This window comes from Camellia sinensis, chromosome 6 (genome assembly GCF_055761805.1).
Source record: "Camellia sinensis isolate YWXY chromosome 6, ASM5576180v1, whole genome shotgun sequence".
Taxonomy (NCBI): Eukaryota; Viridiplantae; Streptophyta; class Magnoliopsida; order Ericales; family Theaceae; genus Camellia; species Camellia sinensis.
The window spans coordinates 108,253,666-108,267,203 of record NC_138966.1 but is presented as its reverse complement, the minus strand read 5'-3'; the positions used below and the strand labels follow the sequence as shown (position 1 = coordinate 108,267,203).

The following is a 13,538-nucleotide window of genomic DNA, read 5'->3' as shown; positions in this document are numbered from 1 at the left end:
ATCGTACCACACCTCGGCGGTCTACTGGAGAAACACATTTTTCCTTGGCCTATGGCATGGAAGCAGTAATCCCACTGGAAGTCGGCCTCCCCACAATTAGAAGCGAAAATTTTGATCCAGACTTAAATGAAGAAGCCATAGCATTGAAGCTCGACCTGGCAGAAGAAAGAAGAGAAAGAGCACTAGTTCACGTTGCCTCATACCAGCAGGAGTTATCCAGAAAATATAACAAGACAGTACATCCAAGGCAGTTCAAGATTGGAGATTGGGTGCTGCGCAAAGTAATGGGAAACACCCTGATACCCGGAGATGGCAAGTTAGGGCCCAATTGGGAAGGACCTTACAAAGTGGTTTGATTAACAGGAAAATGAGCATACCACTTGGAATATGAAGATAGCAAGGCCATTCCCAGACCATGGAACACTGCCAATCTCAAACTATTTTATTTTTAGCTTTTCTTTAAACGTACTTGTAGTTTTTCTTTTTTCAATAAAACAAGCAGTTCCTTTTTCAGCATAAATTATTTTCTTCTGTAAAAATAGTTTTAGTGTACTAGGGGCAATAAAATCAGAGGTGGCCGGAATAACCAATTTTGATCTCTCTTCATCCAAGATAAGGATCTAGACTGAAGAGGTTGACTAGAAAAACCAACACTTCTCCTAAGCTAAGGATAAGGATCCAGGCTGCAGGACGTTTGGCAGGAATAACCAAACACTTCGCTCTAGGTTGGCAGGAATAACAAACTTTGAGCTCTCTTCAGCCAAGATCAAGATCTAGGTTGAAGAGATTGGCTGGAAAAACCAACACTTCTCCTAAGCCGAGGATAAGGATCCAGGCTGTAGGATGTTTGGCAGGAATAACCAAACACTTCGCTCAAGGTTGGCAGGAATAACCAACTTTGAGCTCTCTTCAGCCAAGATCAGGATCTAGGCTGAAGAGGTTGGCTGGAAAAACCAACACTTCTCCTAAGCCGAGGATAAGGATCCAAGCTGCAGGACGTTTGACAGGAATAACCAAATACTTCGCTCTAGGTTGGCAGGAATAACCAACTTTGAGCTCTCTTCAGCCAAGATCAGGATCTAGGCTGAAGAGGTTGGTTGGAAAAATCAACACTTCTCCTAAGCCGAGGATAAGGATCTAGGTTGCAGGACGTTTGACAAGAATAACCAAACACTTTGCTCTAGGTTGGCAGGAATAACCAACTTTGAGCTCTCTTCAGCCGAGGTAAGGATCTAGGCTGAAGAGTGGTTGGCTGGAATAACCAACTTTTAGCACTCTTCAGCCGAGATAAGGATCTAGACTGAAGAGTGGTTGGCTAAAATAACTAATTTTTAGTACTCTTCAGCCGAGGTAAGGATCTAGACTGAAGAGTGGTTGGCTGGAATAACCAACTTTTAGTACTCTTCAGCCGAGGTAAGGATCTAGGCTGAAGAGTGGTTGGCTGGAATAACCAACTTTTAGCACACTTCAGCCGAGATAAGGATTTAGGCTGAAAAGTGATTGGCTGGAATAACACTTTTAGTAATCTTCAGCCGAGGTAAAAACCTAGGCTGAAGAGGTTGGCAAGTATGACCAGATAGGTCTCAAGGTTAAGACCGAGATAGATATCTCGGCCAGAAAATGTTATACTTCATTCAGATTATAGTTGGAAAATAAATGCAAGCATGAAGTAAACCGAAGCAACAGTAGAAACAAAAAAAGATTTCATTCAAAATTATCAATAGTACAAGAGGTGGGGCCTCAGCCCAGTTACAAAATTTTTTAAAACAAGGAAAAGAAAAGTCAGGAGAACAGGTCTTCCAGGTCGGCGTCCAGATTAACCCGGGCTTCATCTAGAGGTAGCTCGGTTGTGGCAAGCACACCTTGGTCAAGCTCGGTTGAAGGCACCACGTTAGTCGCAACTGGTGAACGTGGGATGGAGACCACTGGAGTAGGGAAGATAGATTGACGACCGGGCTGGGTGTTGGCTTTAGGAGCAGGATCCTCCTCGTCTTCCTCAGCTTGAAGAAATTTTTGTTGAATGGCAGTTGCATACTCCACCATGTAGCTCGGTATAAAGTGCGGAGGAGGGTTCAGGAAGACCTTGGTTTCTGGACCATGACCGAGCTGTGCCACGGCCGCTTTCCACCCACATTTAAAGAATATATCCTTAGCAGCCTCACACTGCTGGATATAAGTGGCTTCGCCCTCCTTGTAACCGCGGTCTTCCGCATCTTCCACCTTCTTCTCTAACTCAGTTATCTCGGCGTTCTTCTTTCCCTCGAGCTTGACTAGCTCGCGCAGATATTTATCTTTCAGCACAGCCGCAGCCTTCTGCTTATCAGCTTCGGCTGAGTTAACAAGACCGATCAGGCGGGCCACCTCGGTCTGTAGCTCCGTCATTTTCTTCTTGGCCTCGTCTAGCTCGGCCGATTTAGCATTGGCCTCTGCTATGGCCTCCCTTGTGGTTTTTCGAAGCTCCAACACATGCTTGTGAGCAACGTGGTTCTTCTGTAGGGCCTGCAAATAGAGGAACAATTTTTAGCTGAACCGAGCAAACAGATGAAAAAGGAGAAACAAGAAAAAGAAGAAACTTACCAGCACCATTGATTTTGTTGCCGAGCGAATGACCTTCAGCTCGGTAAGGTGATCATGGTGCTCCATATCGACTGGAAGGCAGACGCTCTTGGCAAGATTAAAGGCCAACAAATGGTCTTTTTCTGCGACCACTGAGTCAGAGTCAGTGATAGCGCGGTTCTTGTAGGTGATCTTTGGCACCCATTTAGAGGAGGTAGCTCGGTCAGAGCGCTCCGGTTGTGGGCTTGGTAGTGTGGTCTGGGGAAGAATGATGTCTTCTTCATCAACGAGGCGTGGATCGATTGTGGAAGTCCGAGCACGCTTGCTTGGCCGAGATGATGACGGCTGAGAGGTGGAAAGCGCTACCACGGCCTCGTTTGTCTGGCCGACTTGTGGTACCTCGGCCTGGTTGGTTTCGATGATAAGAGCTCTTACGGCTCTCTTTTTGGCCACATCTTGTTCTGCAGTCAATGGGATAAGATTGATTTGTGGGAGGGTTGGATCAAGTTCAGGAGAGGGCTCTAAGAGGAAATTTGTCACCCTGGTCTTTCTCTTGCTGCTGTATCTGTAGGTCGGCTCGAAGTTGAGTGGCTCGGCCCAACCTCGATTGGGATATCTTAGTGCGGCGCGGAGTGTGCCAAGATTGGGGTAGCTATACTGGGACTTGAGATGGTTCAAGTCTGCATAAAGAAAAATTACAACGGTTAGTACGGTTCAAAACTTACAAACGGAGTAAGAAATGCAAAAAGTGAGCCGAGGTATTTATACCGGCTACTCCTTTATTCTAATTAATTCGGTCGCCTGGGATCTGGGCCTCTTGGTCTTCAAAGTTGCTCGAGACCCAGAAAAAATCATCGTCATTTACATCTTTGCCTGGGGTGTTTTTTATTATCTTTTCTCGGCGTCTTCTTATTCTTAAATAATAGAACCAGCCATCTTCGTTCTAGCCGAGTGAATACTGGTGAAATAGCTCAGCTAAACCGAGATTAAGGACAAGCCGGCGGTTTAGCTCGGCGATGCCATTTATGATTCTGTATGAATTTGTGGAAAGTTGGGTTGGGCAAAGATTTGTTTGTCTAAGGAATTCACAAAGAAGAGGCTGTACAGGGAATCGGAGTCCGGTTTCTACAATGGAAAGAAGGGTGAAGGGAACGAAGCCAGGTTTACCCTAGGGAGTGGTGTCTAGTTCGGCTAAACTAAGGTGAACATCATCATGGATGTTGTAGTCCCTTCGGAACTCGGCCATAGCACCTAGAGAGTTTACTAAGAATCTATACTTTCCCATGACGACTTAAATTATGTATAATTTAGCTCGGTATTTAGATGAACTTCAGTATCTCGGTTGAGCGTGCAAAGGTGTGCCTGGCCAACCTAGTCAGTCTGCAAAGTGAAAAGGAAAAAGTGTTAAGCACAGATCGTTGGACCGTGCTAAAAGCAACAAAGGTAAAATAAATGTTGTCCTAGCTCGGCTAGGTCGGACACTATCTATTCTTAGCTCGGTTTGAGCGAGGGACTTTAGCCTGGTTAAGTAAATGAGAAGTTCGTAGCTCGGTTGAAGCTTATGGTACAACATTCTTAGTTCGGTTTGGACTAAGTCAGGGAGCTGGTTTAACCCCAAGTTATAGCTCGGTCGGTGGTAGAGGCTTTCTAGCGCGGTATTGCGCAAACCTAATACGGTTCGCTAGCTCGGCTAAATGAAACAGAAGGTACTTAGATCTACTGAAACTACAGGTACGACGTCAAGTTTAAGCCTGGTTGTTAGAAGAATTATCCAGTCTGGCTAGGCTTGCACCTAATACAAACTAGATCCTAGTTCGGTTGGAGTGTGATTTTGGATCTAAATCGTCCCATTTCAGTTTGTCCGCAAATCCAGTAGGTGTGATTACTATTCAAAAGGTTCTTATTTATTATAGAGAAAATCATTTGAAAGTGTTGTGAAAAAACATATATATAAAAGATACATGTTGCTAGTCTATACAAATGGAAAGCAAAAGAGGATTGAGTTACTTACGGATTGAAGACGGAAGGATACAGATCTGAAACCACGAAGATGGTGATGAGGACGCGAGCTTCGCAGGTACTGAGGTTGCAAAAATGGAGGTTCAAGCAAGAGAAAGAGAGAGAGAAAAGATGAATAGTAGAAATGAATGGTTCAAAGCATATGGTTTTGGTGTAAAGAGAGTGAAAAAAGGCAGGACTGTTCAAAATTCGAGAGATACGAAGTCGGCGTTGACAGTTGTACTCAACCAATAGGGGTCTGCCGCGTGTCCATAGAATAGAAAACGATTCAGTTACAGCCACTGAAAAGACGTGTTTACCGGACAGATTAGTAGCCCGGTGTGAATTTAGCCCAGTTGAAAGGCATAAGTTTTTAGCTCGGTTGGTAACGGGTAATCCTAATCATGCTGCGCAGATGGAATTAAGAGGCAATTGAGAGGGTAATTTATAAATAAATTGGGCCGAGCTGGGTAGATGGGCCGCGGTAAAAAGGATCGAGTAAAAGGACCTTGCAGTTAGCTCGGTCCAATTATACTTGGGGTTACCACGGTTGGTGTGGTGTAATTAGCTCGGTCATACCATTCTGAGCCGAGATGATTTGAGCTTTTCTTAGGACCTTGCTCTTGATTAGCTCGGTTCAAGCTTGCTATGGTTAGCTTGGTCTCGACGGATCAAACCGAGATACAAGCAATGAAGTGAAAAACCGAGCTAGTTGGAGCTCGATCATTTCTGCCGCTTTAGCATGGTTATGTTAGCTCGGTCGTTTTGTCATACTACCGAGGTAAAACCATTTCACTTGGTTTAAGCAGTGAGGGGGTGTTGAAGGATAAGCATTATCTTTCAGGAGTGTGATTCCTAGGAGGACTCTACATGGAGGAATAAGAGTCCTACTAGGATTATGCCACGCGGAACCTATAAAGCTCATAACATCACCTGTGGAGAGGTAACACAACTTTGATTCTCGAATACACAGAGTTTTTTCCTATTTGTTTATTTTGTTGACTTAGGCATCGGAGGGGTATCCGGCACACACCTGCCGGCTAGCTCACGTTTGTGTTTTCAGAGAATAAAACGACGACGTACAGATGAGTACAAATTTGATCAATATGATTATACGAGAAGAATATTTCGTGCTCGTATATTTTCTAAAAAAAAAAAAAAAAACTACCGACTGTACTAACTGTTCGAGATCTGGGTTGGGTCCACAGACATGACATGATGGTAGCTTTGGAATGGGAGCAATCTCCATTGCTATGAATTGTTGTCAGAAAGTTTATAAAGTTAGTTAGAAATCAAGTGTTCAGATGTAAAATAGTACATGCAGCAATTTCCCTGCGAGTGATTTGCGCGTCCTGCCGTCTAAGGGTTATTTTGAAAAGATTATTAAAAATTATATTTCAGTTTTTAATTTATTTTAAATTATATTATTTTTTACATGTTTTTTATAAAAATTAAAAAATTAATTTTTAATCATATTTTTAAAACAACTCTAAGTTTTTAAAAAATGTAAAATAGTGTGGGTGTTTGAGAAGTTAGGTTAATGACTTTTTTAATTAAAATACTTAATAAAAATAAAATATTCTTTTTGTCTTAAAATATTAATTTTTCATTTTATATTTTATTATTTCAAAATATTAATCACTTTTTAAAAATTATGAATTAAAAGAATATGAATTTTTATTTTGTTCTTTTTAAAATTCATTTATTTTTAAAGTGTAATAATTGTACTACTAAAAGATAATTTTAGAAAGTTAATATTGAAATGTAATAATTGTACTACCAAAAAATGTTAGTATATCAAAACTATAATTATTTTGTTTTTTCTTTCACAATTATCAAATCAATTATAAAAAAAAAAAAATTCAACTATCATTCCAAACACGACTTTTTTAACCAGACCAAAATACCTAATTTTTTTTTTTTAAAAATCAATTAAAATAGTCAAGTTTCTAAACTAACTCAAAATAAGATATAAATATTTTATAAAAAAATGAATTTTAATATAGAGATTGTATGTGAAACTCATTTTTAGTGAGACATTTGTACTTTGTATTTTATACACTAGCATCCTCTTACTCACATGCCCCACACACAGTGCATTACTGTGGCTTTTTGTGGATGGTCATGTTCGATTGCTTAGCCAAAATTTGTTTGTCCCCATTGCCGAACAAATTTTGACAAGTTTGTCACTTATGTTTGTGTCCCTAACCCAACTTTGTCAGCAATTGGTGTTGGCATTTGGCTTGCATGCTCTTTCCACGTAAAGGGAACCCTTAAAATGCATAAGAAAAGCTCTTATCAATTAATTAGTGTTAAAAAATTATTTTATTTTTATCTTTTTTGACATTTGATATTGTATTTGTAAGCCAATTTTTATAATGATCATAGGTAATAGTCTTGTGTATCTAACAATTTTTCTCTTGTGATAACGCTAAAACGGCTTGAATATATGACAAACTAATTCTAATACTATTTGTCGAACTAAGTTCGACAACTCTTCTAAAACATTTGTCCAAATTCTCCCCTATGATACTATTCTCAACCTTTCTTTATGAAACATATTTCAATTGATTGTGAGGTTTAAAATTTAAATTTATCCAGAAAGATAAAAGTTTCGGCAGTACTAATTTAACTTGTATACCCACAAATATCTTACCAAATGCCAATATATATCAAACTAATAAAAGACTAATGATGTGAGGTTTGAAATCAAATATAGGACATGACTGCGTGTTGCCCCTGTTTTCATTTTTTAAAAAATACTTTTCGAAAAATTTTATATTTTTATTTTTTGTGTTTTTTTGTTTTTATTAAATTTTTTTAATATTTTAAGAAATTTTTTTACTTTTTAGATATACCTTACATAAATACACCTAAAAAGTAAAAAAATAATAAAAAAACTCTTTTAAAAATTCACTAAATACCAAAAATACAAAAAATACAAGAATTCAGTACATTTTTTTATATTTTTATGTATTTATTAATTTTTTAAAATATTTTTTTACAATTTTTTTACTTTTTAGATACATCTAACTAAGGTGCATCTAAAAAAGTAAAAAAATGATTAAAATTTAAAAAATATTCACTAAAAACAAAAGAATACAAAAACCAAAAAACTCAATTTTCAAAAAATTTAATTCAGAAAACTCAAACCAAACACACTGAATACTGTGAGAAATTGAGATCAAATATATCCTGACACCAAACTTATTCCAAATAATTTTTCATTTAAAGCACAAATGAGATAAACGAAACAAAGGATCAATAATTTTACTTCCACATAGATGTTAAAGTGTGATTCAAAATCATTTTAATGAAAATTACAGTCCCCTTTTGTGGTTCGAAATTTCCACAGTTCAAGCGGCCCGAAATCTCAAAGCGACATTGTTTTCGCTTTTTTTTTTTTTTTTTTTTTTTTTTATAGCTCACAAAAGAAGAAGAAAAAAGAAAGAAGAAGAAAAAAAAAAGAGAAGAGGAGAGGAGCAGGGAGAGAGAGAGAATCATCATCATCAACCAAAAATCAAACTCACCCAACACATCATCATCAACACAGGAGAGAGAGAGAGAATCATTATCATCAACCAAAAATCAAACCCACCCAACACATCATCATTACCACACATAGAGATCAACGAAAAATCAAACCTACCCAACATATAGAGACAGAGATATAGAGAAGGAGAGAGAGAGAGATACAGAGAGAGAGGGTGATAGATACACAAAGAGAGATACAGATCTGTGTATGCACACACAGATCTGTGTATACACATAGAGGATGGCGAGAGCCGGTGATGGTTTGTTCCCCCTCCGTCTGTGTATGCACACACAGATCTGTGTATACACATAGAGGATGGCGAGAGTCGGTGATGGTTTGTTCCCCCTCCGTCTCTGTGTATGCACACACAGATCTGTGTATACACATAGAGGATGGTGAGAGCCGGTGATGGTTTGTTCTCCCTCCGTCTTCTCTCTTCCTTCTCTCTTTCTTCCTTTTTTCTCTTTCAGATATCAATGGGGGAAAAAAAAAAATCTAAAACGACGTCGTTTTGGATTCGGATCACTCGAGCCACGGAAATTTCAAGCTCTGAAGTATTTTTTTTAAAAATTATCTCTAAAATAATTTAAATCACATATTTATTATTTTGCATAACAATTTTGTGAAGGATATAACCTCCACCGCCAATGAATTGGCTTCCACCTGAGTGTGTCAATTTCATGACTGCAAATTGGAATCATATATTATCGGAAAAATTGTAAATAAGTGAGATAATTTTAAAATAATTATATTATAGGTAGAATTTTTTTAAAAAGTTTGACACACACACAATAATAATAATAATAATAATAATAATAAATTATACCAAACACACACACACACAAAAACAGAAAAAAACAAAAAAAACAAAATTTATACACATAACAGACTTGTATCATAAAAATAAAATTATTTTCTCACTACCTTACTTATATTCAATTCCCATTATGCAAGCTGTATTTAACAAGCCGCCTTGACTCTTATGGTCTAAAGTTTTTCACTTTCTTATTAGAGAATGGCTTCCCTCTGGTCTTAGATGGAGAGTACTGTTGGATTCATAGGGGCTCACCACGAATCCTGTTTTGATAATCCGAATCGTTCAATATGTAGAACTCGTCGAGTACTATATGCATGTCAAAAATAATATTGATAGCTAGTTTATCGGATTAGATTTCTGACAATCATTTATTTTTTTACCATCTATTTTTTTAATACAAAATTGATTTGATTACATAGCTATCGCTATTCGATTAACATAATTTTTTACAAACATATAGTACTCAACGAGTTTTACACATTCACGATTCGGTTATCAAAATGGGACCCATGATAAACTCTCACGAATCGAACAGTATCTCTAATCTGATCTGAAACTTGAAGAAAGTCAGACCCTTCTTATTATTCCAAACCATACATTTATATATATATATATAGCTTGTAGTTTAAGAAACTAGAATGAGCTATGAGCTGTACTTGGTTCGATCACAAAGATGAGTGATCCCTACTCCTAGATTAGTGGTGGGGCTTTGGGGTGATTTTATTTATTTATTTTTTAAATCGGTAGGCATCTGGTTCTTTTTTTAAAAAAAAAAATTAATGAAACATCCCTCTTTAATTTTGTATTATAAAAGAGGTCTACGATGTTTTTTTATTAGCTAACATTCCTTGATGAAATTTCTCTGTGATCTTACCAGAGAAATTTCGAAATTTCTCTTTGAAATTAGAAAAATTTCTTTTTGAAAATTGAAATTTGAAATTTCTCTACGTTGGGGCCAAAATTTCTTTAAATCGGATAAAAATTTCTCGAGTCGAATTTTTTTTGTGAAAATGCAAAAGGACCCAACTATTATGAAAATATTATATGTCATTTATTTTATACAATTTTAATATAAGGGAACTTACAAAAAAAAAAAACCTTTTCTTTTAATGATTATTTTAGAAGCTAAAAAAGTTATTAAAGAAACCAAAATATGTTTGGAAAATTGTTAAAAAAGTGAAAAAATAAATATGATGTTTGATTTTTTTAACTGATGACAAACAAAATAATTTAATGACTTTTTAACTTTTTTTTTATCTAAAAATTAGCTTCTTTTTTTGTTAACTTCCCAAACGAAGTGATCTGAGCCTCTCCAACACTTTCTTCATGGATCTCCTTTCCAAACAAAATTGCGAAAGACGTGTAAAAAGTTAAAATTTAATTTTTTGGTTTATTATAAAAAGACGTGTAAAAAATAAAGGGATAACGTGACCCAATTAAATCAATACGTCAATAAATGGACTTTTTCGACACTTCCAAAAAGATGACAAGTGAAAAATTAGACGTGATATTTTATTTTTTTAACTCATAACAAATAATATGTTTGCTTGTGAGAAATGTTTGGGACCCTTTTTTTTTTTTGGAGATTCCATGTCCCCCAATTTAATCTTAACCTTTGATGTATGTGTGTGGTCCACTCATGTATGTGTAGGCCCCACGTTATGAGTGGTTAGAATGGGAGTGTGGGTTGTGGGGGTCATGTCTGTGTGGGGTCTCTATCACAATTGTTTCTCTTAATATTGTATACTAGCGTTACATGATATTATTATTAAGGAAAGATTATGATACACACCCTTTAACGGGTGTGTACCGTATACACCTTATAATTAAAAAAAAAAATCGTAATCAAACAACACATGAGGTATAATAAAAACTCTCATGAGTTATAACTAAAATACGATTATAACTAAAAAAGAAAATTAGTCACAATTAAACAAGAAAAAGATATTACTTAAGGTGCATATGGTAAGAATGTGTACAGTAGAATTTTCCTTGTTATTGTTATACTCAATATTTATTCATTCATTCTATTTGGTAGAGTTTTTAAAAATAAATTTTTTATAAGAAAAAAAAAAAACTAAATAAGCAAGAAAAAAAAAACATAAAAAAAGATTTTTTTAAAATTTCTAAAATTATTTTCACTCCAAAAAAAAAAAAGTATATGAAAATTATGAGGGTTTTTTTTCAGAAAAAAAAAACTTAAAATTTAAAAAATATATATTTTTAAAAATTCAACCAGACAAGACTTCATGGAGCTTGATGAAGAGGCTGGATATTCTAATGATCGATTTTTATTGAACTTTCCTAAAACGACACAACATTTCAGCAAAGTCCTTTTCTAGCTCAAGCACCAAAAACACATTTAAAAAAAAAAAAAAATCATCCAATAACATGAAATTATATCCACCAATGGGACTTAAACTAGTTTTATTTATTTGTTTAACTGGTCAAGAATAAAGGAAAATTATTAAAAAGTCCTCCAATAAGTGAAATTATATCCACCAACGAGGATTAAATTAGATTTCTTTATTTATCTCCTATTGTTTTTAATAAAATACTGAAATAGGTGGACAGACATAAGATATTAAAAAGTTGTGCCCCAAAAAAGGTAATTAAAAAGTTCTCTAATAAGTTAAACTTATATTCACCAGTGGGGATTAAATTAGTTTTCTTTATTTGTTTAAGTGGACAAGAATAAGGGGAAAATTATTAAAAGGTCCTCCAATAACTAAAATTAAATCCACCAGTGGCACAAAAATTAGATTTCATTAATTTTTTTCCAAATTTAAAAAAAAAAATACTCAAATAAGTGGACAATCATTGATACAGATCTGGGTTCAAACCCTAATGGTAGGTTTATTTTTGTTTTATTTTCGTTTTTGTTTACTGTTTTCAATTTTGATTATTTAGAAAACACAAAACCTTCTCCCCTCCCTCTTCAAACCCCAAAATTTTCATTCATTTCTTGTCACAAAAATAAATAAATAATTACAATCAATAATTATTCAGAATATTACTTTAGAGATTTTATAACATGTGATTTGTCATACCATTTATGGCATCTAAATGAGCCTAAAAAAGAAAAGAAAAGAAAAGAAAAGAGAAGAAAAAGCTTATCATCTTTGCCTTTAAAAGAAAGTGCATGTTACAAAAGGCACAAACCTACTATGAAATCATGAAGCTCAAGCTTTCTTATCCATCAAGAAGTCTTCACTAAAATCCCTAACTTTGAAAAATTGCAAAATAAATAAATAAATAACAAGTTTGATGCCTATATGGGTTGTTTTCTTAAATTGAAAGTAGGTAATGAGAAAGTAAAAACTAAACATTCCTTCCTAACTTTTTAAAGTTTTTTCAATTATTATTCCTCATAAGCTAAGTAGAAGTTATGTCAAACAATTTAAATTCCCAAAATAAAAATAAACAAAATACAAAAAACTCTAATGAGCAACCACAAACACAATCATCCTATTGAAATCATTTTGGAAAAAAATAAATAATCAGACACTACATATATATGTACCCAGTATATAAGCATAGATGAATCAGTCTTAAAATGTTAGACTGATCTGAAAAACAATGATCAAGATGGACAGACATACCTTTCTTTGGTATGGATTTGGTGGTACAATATTGATGAATTTCCTTCTTGCAAAGAAGATAGCTTTCTCTCTGTGTTTCTTCGAAGTGTCAGAATCAGAAACAGAAGACAGCTTTTCTGAGATGCAAACAGCCCCAAATTGATTGTTATATATACAGTGAGAGAGAGAGAGAGAGCGAGAGAGCTACACACCATAAGGTCTATTCATAACTCTTTTTATTAGTGAAATCTGGTTGAGCCAAGTGGTGTTCACTGTTGAATTACACCTTTCCCATTGGACAGCTTTTTTGTCATAGAGGTCCATGCTAGAGAAGTAATTAGTTGGTTTGAGGGCACTGTTACGTGGTGCCCTAAATGTGTTTTGATTGGTAAAGAAAATAGAGTTTACGATTTTATATTGAATGAGTGAAGAACAACATAGGACATTGTATATTGTGATTGGTAAAGAGTAACGCCGTGTGGCGTCCCATAGCACTAAATAATTTTTTTCTATGCTTTGCTGGAAAAATTATTTGGTGCTTCACGGTATCACCTAGCAATATCTTCATCAATCACCATATATCTATTGTTTTGCATAACTCAACACAAAGTTGTGAATCTCATCATTTCCATTAATTATAAGGTACTTAGGCCATGTTTGTTTGGGCGGACTGGATTAACATTCCTATGACTAATAGTCCTAGGATTACGAATCCGTTGGATTACGTATCATATCTTAACTAATAGTCAAGTTTAAAATAATTAGTCTCTACTTCAATTGTTTAACCAAACATCGGATTAATAATTTTATTGGACTATTAGTCCAATCCCAAACTCATATCCACCCAAACAAACATGACCTTAAGGTACTAGGTAGCCATGCCTTGAACAACCAAATATAGTTTTAGAGAAATTATGTGAGAGTCTTGGAGTACATTCATTGGTGTCTCAACTTGATATTTATTAGTTAAAATTGTAGGAGTTAGTACTTTTTGTTTGAGGAATAAATTTACAAGTGTCAAATAATAAATGATATAAAGTAATATTTTAAA

The 13,538-nt window shown here is 35.3% G+C and overlaps 2 protein-coding genes across 5 annotated transcripts in view; both read right to left on the bottom strand.

Annotated features, from left to right (window-relative positions):
* Positions 1 to 12,787, bottom strand: part of LOC114298048 (DNAse I-like superfamily protein) — a 33,896-nt gene extending 21,109 nt beyond the window's left edge. For 2 of the 4 annotated variants that reach the window (XR_014332750.1, XM_028242548.2), the window contains exon 1: positions 12,509 to 12,702. The gene's annotated coding sequence lies outside the window, so the exon portion shown is untranslated. Of the gene's footprint in view, positions 1 to 12,508 lie in introns of all 4 variants that reach the window. The other 2 variants (XR_014332749.1, XM_028242549.2) reach the window with 2 other exon arrangements.
* Positions 1,689 to 5,718, bottom strand: LOC145792816 (uncharacterized). Its single transcript, XM_082874412.1, has 2 exons — positions 2,578 to 5,718; positions 1,689 to 2,499 (listed from the first exon to the last, which is right to left on the bottom strand). The coding sequence occupies exons 1-2, from the start codon at positions 2,641 to 2,643 to the stop codon at positions 1,783 to 1,785; spliced, it is 783 nt and encodes a 260-aa protein (XP_082730538.1). The 5' UTR covers positions 2,644 to 5,718; the 3' UTR covers positions 1,689 to 1,782.
* Positions 12,788 to 13,538: the final 751 nt, after the last annotated feature.